Genomic DNA, 9,445 nt, shown 5'->3' with positions numbered 1-9,445 from the left:
GGAGGGCAGTGAGAACACTCCCTGGAGCTGGACATCTACCTCAGTGTCTGTGAGCTGGGGATCTACCTCAGGTCCTCTACAGGAGTGGTGAGTGCTTGTAACTGCCCAGTCACCTCTTCAGAATCTCTAGCCCTAAGCATTTTGAACACCGGATAGTTATTTTGAAGTGATTTTCCATCATACTTCGAAGTGATTTTTCCATTAACCTGATGGATGCTGTTTCTAAATCATGTTCCGTGGTCTCTATGATGGCTATTGGCTATGACAACTTGGCTTTCACAACATTCCCTAGCATTTCTGTTGAACAGGAAGGTTTCACTCAAGCCCAGGTCTAGCCTGCCTTTCCTGGTGGCCTTTCCTATGAGTTCCGAACCTGCTTAGTCAGCTCCCAGAGTCTCATTGGATAATGATTTGGAAAAAACAATCTCACAGTATATATGTCGTTTGATTTGCATGTTTCTCTCTGTTGTAGTTTTTATTGTAGTGGCCTCCAGCGACAGTGAGATGAAGTAGAGCATGAACAATAATGCTCCTTCTGTATCGTATAGTCTACCCCAGAGTCAAGCCCATCTGTCGCGTGTAAGCCAATGTGTTCTCTTGTCCCTTCCTCTTCTCTTTCTAACTTCAACCCTCTTCTGTTTTCCTTGTCTCCATCCCTAATATGCTCACCCTTTTCCGGATACTCCTTTAAACTACAAGAGAAAACAAAATGAACCTTGCCTGGTCCTTCAAGGAATTTCCACACTTCTTTTTCTTTAAACTTCTTACAAATACATTCTATTTTCAGGTGTCTATTTCTTAACCCACTGACACCTGGTTTCCATATCCACCATTCTACTGAAACTGAACTTTAGACCATCCAAGGTTCAAAACTGCACAGGTCATCAAATCTAATTATGAAAGCTGTGCAGTAGTTAGCTCCCAGCATTCTTCACTTCCCAGTATTCTTCACTTACTCATTGTAGGAAACCTTGAGAGTGGTGGTTTGAATAAGAATGGCCTCCATAGGCTCAAATATTTGCATGCTTGGCCCCCAGCGGTGAAATCCTTGAAGTATTAGGAGGCGTGTCCTTACTGGAGGAGGTGTGTCCTTGCAGGAGGAGGTGTGTCCTTGCTGGAGAAGGGGTGCTCCACTGGGCATGAGGCTTGAGGTTTCAAAACCCTTTATCAGGTCCAGTGTCTCATTCTCTCTGCCTGCCTGTGGATAAGACTGCAAAGCTATCAGCCACTTTTCCAATGCCTGCTTGCGTGAAACCATGCTCCCCACCACGATAATAAAGGACAAAACCAAGCCTAACACCAAAACCTAAACTAAAAACAAAACAAACACCACCACTAACAACAGCAACAAAAACCAAGGTGGGCAGCCATAGTAGATGTTCAAAATTGACCTCTGGTCTCTGTGTGCACAGACATGGACACCCCCACCCACCACACACACATTGTCACCCATACATACAAGATAAGCATCTATCTTATCAAGCTATCTAGTTGAAAGATAGATTTCTCCGAATCTTTTGCTTCTTGGAAAGGTATGTTACTCAGTGGAGGTCAATGGAGAACTTGCTACCATGTCTCCTGGTCATCACAATCTCTCATCCTTCTTGAATCATAATTCCAAATAAACTGTTTCTTTTATAAGTTTCTTTGATCATAGTGTTTTCTCATGCAATAAGGAAAGGACACTGCACAACCCGTGTCCCAGGAGCACAGACAAGAAAGCATTTTATAAACTTCAGGAAAAGATTAAGATAAGTGGGCATTTACTGCCAATCAACTTCACGGTTGGGACACCATGTTCTTTTCAGATTGCAGATAGCACATTTGTTAATGTTGCTCATTTCCCGTGTTTTCGTATTATTTTTTAAAAGACTAGCATATTTTAACCATCTTAATATTAGTGAATTAGTAATTAGCACATTAATTTTAATGAGGCAAGGCGCTATAATACGTAGCTGCGATCAATGTGTCCACTGAAAAACGTAATAGCAATTAGTTGAATCTGCATGGTTGGAACCCTTGTAGAGTTCCTAAGGAGCTCTTTTGTGCAGTTCCACCCCAGGCCACAGGGGGCGGAGCAGCGCTTTCTGGCTCGCGATTATTGACGCCGTTTCTGTCTCTGTTGGAACCGACCAAGTCAGTGCGGAAAGGGGGAGAGATATACTGCAGAGCGTGAGTAGGCCTGGCCCATGATTGATGTCGTCGGGAATAATGCTCCCTCGTAATTCTTTATTTCAAAACACACTGAGGTAGACACATTACTATGCGCAGCGATCCCCAGGAGACTCCTAGGCGGTGCCGGGGTGCGCCCATCATCTCCCGTCCCCCACCCGGCGGGCGAAGGTATGGTCCGCTCCGCCCTGCTAGACCGGAAGCCGACGCGGCCTGCGCGCGCCTCTCGGCTGGGGAAAGCCCGCGCCGCGGCGAGGGGTCACGGTCCGCGAGCTGTTCGCGTCCGGGCCCATGGGTCTCCATGGCGACGGCGGGGGCCCGGCAGCCGGAGCGGGGCTGTGGCGCTCCGGGGGCCTCCGCGGCAGCGTGGCTGTGTTCGCCGCCGTGGCTGCTATGTTCACCCTCACGCTGCCCCGCTCGCTGCCGGGGGGAGACTCGGGTAAAGTACTCGCAGGCCGCCCTCTCCCCACCCCCTGTCTCCGGGTGCCGCCGGCCACTTCGGTATCTGGCCCCGCGTCCATCGCCGGAGCTCCGTGCACGGCTCTGAGTTCCAGAACCAGTTCTGTTTCCGGTTCTGGATCTCTGATCTATGATCTCTGTGTTCTCGAGCTGCTGATGTTTCAGCTGATGAAATTTAACCACTGCCCACTTTCCCTGGATCATTTTTACCTAATTCACCTATCGTGCCCTTAGAGTGTCACCAACGAAAAGATTGACAGTAGTTAACAAGTAGCATGGAGCGTTCTACTGTGTTTAGAGACGACACGACGGGTTATTAAACTACATTTTAAGTGGTGGTGAGTTAGGGAGGCACTAAGGGTGTAATGTGGTTGAGAGTCGGTAGGTCCTTCAGACGGTCAGGAAAGACTTCCTTGGAGGTATATTAGCCATGCAGAAAATTTAGAAAGGAACTCATAAAAGGGAATGCCAGCTGCACCCCTCTTGCTGTGGAAAAAAAAAAAAAAGTAGGTTTCACACAGATTAAGCCAGGGCATAATGATCCTATATTTAAGACTAGAAACAAGTGTGCGTGTGTGTGTGTGTGTGTGTGTGTGTGTGTTTTGTTTTTACAGCCAGATCAAGCGATGAATAATTCTTCATAATAATGAGCAATGTTTTCAGAATGATGGTGTAACATAGAATGATGGTGAACATAGTCAAACGATTTCCTGAAGAGCCCATGAGCTGTTTATAATTTCACTACCTGAGATGTCCACCCAGATTTGGTGGCTGATGCGGGGGCTGTTTATCATCTCCCAGTCTGTGGATCAGTAGCTCTGGGTACAGTTTAGCTGGGTTCACTAACATAGGACAAGGTGGGGACCAAGGTCACAACCTCTCAGAGTCCTGTTTAGGGAGCATCTACTTCCAAACGTAAGTCTAGCCCTTTCCTGTGTGGCTCTCTCCATAAGAGAGCTGATTCCTGTCAAAAGAAAGAGATAGAGCATTCTGTCACCTCTGTCATTTTTGAGACCTAATCCTGGAAGTGATATGCCACTGCCCTGTTTTATTGGAGGGAGTCAGTAAATCTAGACCAGTTCAAAGGGGAGAGGATTACACGGCAAGAAAGCCGGGAGATGGGGATTACCAGGACTGTCTTCAAGATTGACTGCCACGGGAAGAATCCGAGATGCTCCATTTTCAGGTCATCTCTTTCCAGTCCCACTGAGCACTTAGTGGCGGTGGTGATTCATTAGCCTAGCTGAGAATGGAGTTACCAATTTCCTAAGATTAATATTAAACAATGAAGTAGTTTTAGGGTAGCAAGAGATTTGATATTGGAGAGTTTAGAAGTTACATAGCTCTGTACTCATTAAAAAGTGTCTACAACAACTTATTTGAGCCACAAATACAGGATGAGGAGAATAATAACATTGCATTTACTATAGACCACTCATTGTTCTAAGTGCCTTTTATGGAGTTTTGCCCTCCCAGCTGACCTAGAAGGTAGGTACTATACCTTTGTAGATGAGAAAAATAAGGCTAACCTACATCCAAAGTCACAGTGAGTGAGGGTCTTCTGAAAAGAACCTAATCGGGTTGATGTTGGAACATTCTTCTTAATTTGTACTCAAAAGAGTTTTGTGACATTGTTAAATTATCCATCACACATAGTGATAATAAGTTTGGAGTTGTTGCCTTCTTTTTAAATTCTGTATTTCATGTGTTACCAAAAGAATAAAGTTGTGTATTCATCTGAATTACCAGACTTCTTATATGTTCCTTTTTGTTTACTTGTATGCTAAATAGTGGTTGCTTCTGATATTTTATGATCATTTTCAGGAATCGTCAGTAAGCTATTTTTCATCTATGAGCCAGTGTGGAAATTCTGTTTAAGCTTACTTTTGATCATATTGTTTCTGTGATGTACTTGAATGCTTATGAATATATATTCTGTCAATAAACAGAATACATCTCAAAACCAAATAAAGCATGCATTTTTTTCTGATAAGTGTTAAGTTTTCCTCTATAGATATATCAGTGTGTGATGTTGCCAAAATTATTTTTTGCACTACTAGACATTCATATTCATGGACAGTTCTCATGATCCTTGAAAGAACTAACTTACAGATGGATTTATATATGTTAAAATATAGTTATTCTACTAGATGATATATGGCCATATTAAACATATGTACACTGTAAGCATCTACAGACAGCTCTGGGTTTGCTTCTAATTTGCATTTGGGACGACAAAGTTGTATGTCTCAAACCTGAATATACTTCAGAATTGCCCAGCAGGTTCGAGTGGTAATGACCTTCAGGAAACTTCTTCTGTTACTCACAGCTCTTTAACTGAGGAAAGCCCTATGACAAAGCAACTCAGGAGGCGCTGAGTTTATGTCAGTATTTACTTTGTCTTCCTCTTTTTCACGTTCACTTTAAGAACATTCCCTTTGCTCTTGATCAGGAAGACATAGAGTCAGATCAGTGACATTTCTGTTTAGATTGAAATTGCCAAGAATTGATGGACTCTGCAAAAAAAAAAAAAATACAAGTTTGTGTGTGTGTGTGTAAAAGCAGAGCAAAGGGTGGTGGCAGTGTTAAAGTGTAGTTTGAATACATTCTGAATGAAAGAGAACGGAGACCTTGAAGTTGGCATTTCTGGTATGCTTTGTCTCACAGATAAGAGCAAAAATTGAGCAAAGTCATGGAGTAAAATTGTAGGATCACTGTCAGTAGTTACACAGGGAACAGTTTCAAGCATTTTTAGACTATAAACAATTTCTCTGAAAGATGTTTGGGACACAAAAAGTTCTTCAGTTTCTGAGACACCAACATCAGTAATTGGTCAGGGAAGCAGCATGTATCTGGTTGCCTTTAGGGGGCTTCTGTGAGGCTGTCATTCACTGAAGAACACAGGTTTGTGCGTGGTAAGGATGACAGTGTGGTATGCTGTCACCACCCTCCAAATCACGAAGCATCTGTGTTGATTCTCTGTAGGAGGTCAGAGAAGAGACTGGTGGTGTTTTCTTGGTGGTATCCTGAAATGGATATGATGATGTTTTTAAACTTAGAGAGAAATGAAAACAACAAGCTGGAATATAATCCCATATAGGAAAGTGCTAAATAGTTGAACAGGTTCTGTGGAGGAGAAGGAATAATGGCTAGAGGACTATCCATTATTATCCATTATTAGCTGGAGCTGTGTAAGGAAAGGTGTTACTCAGAAATGGAAGATGATTTGGGTCTTAACACACTTAAGGAAGAAAGGCTGAGAAATATTTGGAGGGTGAGAAGATGAGAGATGGTGGTGTGTGTGTGTGTGTGTGTGTGTGTGTGTGTGAATGAAGAAGCACCCTAGTGGAACACTGGCATTCAGGGAGAATAGGTTGTATGGGAACAGGCTGGCAAGGGGACCTTGAAGCCGTTAGGCCTGCCCTGAGAAGCCCTTATTCTTGCTAAGATATCTGAACTTCATTACTAACGGCAGCCATTGAAAGTATAGACTGGGGCTAGGATTCAGCTTCTTGGTTTTGTCTACCTTGGAGGAAGGGTGCTGTAGTCAAGAATAGTTTGGGAACAAAAGATACATTAAAGTACGTAAGCTCAGGCCAGGGAAGGTGGAGGTCTACTTTTGTAACTAGGACAGTAGAAATTAAAGGCAGAGTATTGATATCCGCCAAGAAATAGAAAATGAACACAAGTGCTTTTCCTAATTAGTAGTAACCACAACTCACTATTATGACTAATGTCTCACTGTGCTGCTGTGTAAAGGCGTGAGTCAAAAGTAGTTTTTTAGGTACTTCAGTAGCAGACACTGGATTGCTTACTGTTCCGCGAGCTTAGAAAGGACCGCTAGCACTGAGGAGCCCCATGCAAAGGGTGGAATGACTTCCTGGTTTAAAGCAGTATATTCCGGGAGAGCTTACCAAAACAATACAAATTGTTTAAAGATACCTAACAATGCAAACAATTCTCCAAGTGCCAGCATTGGGTGACAGGACACATTTGACAGTGTCCAAAGCTCAAACCTCTGCACATGTTTTATGTCAGACAACTGCATCTCTGTTGTTGTTGTAGGAGGGGCAGTCTCACCAGGTTGCCCAGACTAGCCTTGGACTTATGGTAATCCTCCTGCCTCTGCCTCCAAAGTACTAAGATACCAGACCACAGAGCTTCATGACTGCATCTTTATAAGCTGTGCTAAATTCTTGACAGAATGCAGACTGTCATATTCAGGCTCTGTAAATGTGTTTGTATATTTGTAAGTAAGTACAACATTCAGGAAGGAAAATGATTTTTTTTAACATGAGAATTCACCTGTATTTCTACTGACCAGTTATTTAAAACTATGGAAGATAGTTAATAAAGACCTATGGGGGAAAGTCTTGTTAGACCGTTTCATGCTGTTAAATCTCTCCAGATTTACAGTTTTATCCAGTCAAATTAATGCAAAACCCCAATGCAAGCATCCGGATTTTGAAAACTTTGGAGGAGTGTCATTCTGTAATAGTAATTATTGGTTTTACATTATTTTTTCACAGGGGAACTGATCACAGCTGCATATGAGCTTGGAGTAAGTATTAGTTTTATTGTTTAATCAATGCTCTCATTAACAGTTTTAGGAATTAAGAAAGTTTAATTAAGCGTGGAATAAAGTAGATTAATTTATTTTCAAGCCCTAGTTTTTAGTAACTTATAAGTACAGTACGTGACAATTTACTTTAAGTTTTAAATCCAATTAGCTGAAATTATAAAGCAAAGCCTTTACTATATATACAGTAGCTGGCTTATTATCACCCCAAATTTTGTATAAGCTGTGGAGAATAAATCGGGTTAACCATTTTAATAAGTTTATTATTTAATAAACTTTATCATAGTGTGTGATCCCTTTAGTCAAGACCTTATGACTGTCAGTGTGGTGATAATCCGGGAGCAGTGTGGTCTTTCAACTCTAACCGAGATGATATTTCGGGACCAGCCTGTTTCAGTAACCTTTTAAATGACCCGAATGTACTGTGAACCTAGAGCACAAACTGCTTAAGGACTGACATGGAATATGTCATCCTTTATTTAGGTGACGTACCATAGGATAGACAGGCCAGGTCCATTAAAGAAAGTAACCATATTGACACTCTGTTGAGACATTTAGTCATCAACACATCATCCTCTTGCTGCCGGAGAAAAGGGCTGCTTTTCAGTTAAACCCAGTGTGACACATCTTTTTAGATGAAAACGTCTAACTGTTGCTTATTTTTCCATAGGTCGCCCATCCCCCCGGCTATCCGTTGTTCACACTGGTGGCTAGCCTGGTAATCACCCTCTTTCCATTTGGCTCCGTCGCCTACCGCGTCAATTTCCTCTGTGGCTTATTCGGGGCGGTAGCAGCTTCGCTCCTTTTCTTCACGGTTTTCAGGTAAAGTGGTTGATTAGTTAACTTTGAGGAATTAGAGTTGGAGTTCCTCGCGGCCAGCATCAGACACCAGCTTCAGCAAGCAGCTTCAGCTTTGGTTGCTTAGGTGGCTTCCCTCAGTCACGTGATTTCACTTCCTTTCCCCTCAGATGTACAGGGCTGGCTCCGCCTTGTACAGTGGGGTGACCGTGTCACCTGTTCATTGTCACACTTCTCTGGTTAGGCAGAACTAATGAGGTCTGTCATTTTACACAGATGAGAGTGGGCTGACTGAACTCAGCAACACCAAGCTTGTCTAAGTGGTCAGTTCGCCTAATTACTCACCGTGCTGCTGATGGCAGCTGCCTCTCAGGCTGGGCCTGACACCCAATTATATTATAAATATGAACGTAACTGCATGCTTTGGAAATGAGGCTGTTAACCAAGGAAATCACGTTTGGGGTATGGTTGTAGTGAGGTTTCACGTTGTCCCACTGTAGTCCTTGGGGAGGGAGACAGAAGTCTTGCTGACTTCTTTGACGGAGACGTTCATAGTTGGAAGCTACTGTGCTTTTAACAGATTGGCTGCTGGTCTGGAAATATTGGTGAACTCATTTGCCTTCGATGTTTCTGCCTCCATTCTTAACTTAGCCTAAACTCATTTCCTAAGAGGATGATACCAAAAAAATACAAATTGTATTTTGTGGAACATGGAGGGGAAAATCCTGCTTCCAAAAGGTTTTGTAAGCTTTCTTAAATACATAAATCATCATCATCATGTAGTATAGTTTGAGTAGATTCCATTTTCACTGATAATTTTGGCAGTTAGGATTTTTAAATTTTCTAAATTTCTTTTGAGTTATTTATAGAAGTGGTAAAGCTAACATAATAACTCTAAAAGTTACTTTAAATCTATTTGTTGAAAAGATTCAGATAAACTATTACAGTTTTGATAATTTACAACATGTTATCCATATCACTCTGACTGTCTCCATTTAATCTTGCATTTCACCAATAGTCTTTTAGTAAGCAATGTGCAAAGTAAAGGCTCTGCCTGGATTGTTTAGTGCTATGAATATTTTTTCTAAAAAGTTGGAATAATTTTGATTAAAACTATTTCTTCTGAATCTTCTATGACTAAGTACCTACCAGAGTTTTCATTGAGAGAAAAACTGATAGTTTTTCTTTTAAATATTTGAGTTGAAATTTGAAATTTAACCTGTTCAGTATTGAAGACATTAAGTCACTAATTTTCATAAGGAACTTTTAAGAGAGACACTTCAGCTTTATGAATTTGTGTGTGTGTGTGCATGTGAGTATGTTTGTGTGTGTGCGCGCATGCTCTGAGGAACGTGAGGCAGTTAGTGCTCTAAAACTTCTCATATTTTCTCACATATTATTGATGCCGTTGCACAGGAAGCTGCTATTTTAAAGAAT

The 9,445-nt window shown here is 42.0% G+C and overlaps 1 protein-coding gene and 1 long non-coding RNA gene across 3 annotated transcripts in view; one reads left to right on the top strand and one right to left on the bottom strand.

Annotated features, from left to right (window-relative positions):
- The first annotated feature begins 2,463 nt into the window (after window positions 1-2,463).
- Tmem260 (transmembrane protein 260) overlaps window positions 2,464-9,445 on the top strand; it is a 60,612-nt gene continuing 53,630 nt past the window's right edge. For both annotated transcript variants that reach the window (XR_003710162.1, XM_028758589.1), the window contains exons 1-3: window positions 2,464-2,611; window positions 7,161-7,192; window positions 7,881-8,032. Coding sequence is in view for 1 of the 2 variants with exons in the window: in XM_028758589.1 (XP_028614422.1) it covers window positions 2,464-2,611; window positions 7,161-7,192; window positions 7,881-8,032 (332 nt within the window). In the remaining variant the exon portion in view is untranslated. The remainder of the gene's footprint in view (window positions 2,612-7,160; window positions 7,193-7,880; window positions 8,033-9,445) is intronic.
- LOC114613320 lies at window positions 5,269-8,139 on the bottom strand. Its single transcript, XR_003710163.1, has 2 exons — window positions 7,965-8,139; window positions 5,269-5,657 (listed from the first exon to the last, which is right to left on the bottom strand). It is a non-coding gene; the product is annotated as an uncharacterized LOC114613320 (long non-coding RNA).

This window comes from Grammomys surdaster, unplaced genomic scaffold (genome assembly GCF_004785775.1).
Source record: "Grammomys surdaster isolate TR1022 unplaced genomic scaffold, NIH_TR_1.0 126198, whole genome shotgun sequence".
NCBI classification, from domain to species: Eukaryota; Metazoa; Chordata; class Mammalia; order Rodentia; family Muridae; genus Grammomys; species Grammomys surdaster.
The sequence above is the reverse complement of the archived record's forward strand: the minus strand, read 5'-3'. Positions and strand labels throughout refer to the sequence as shown.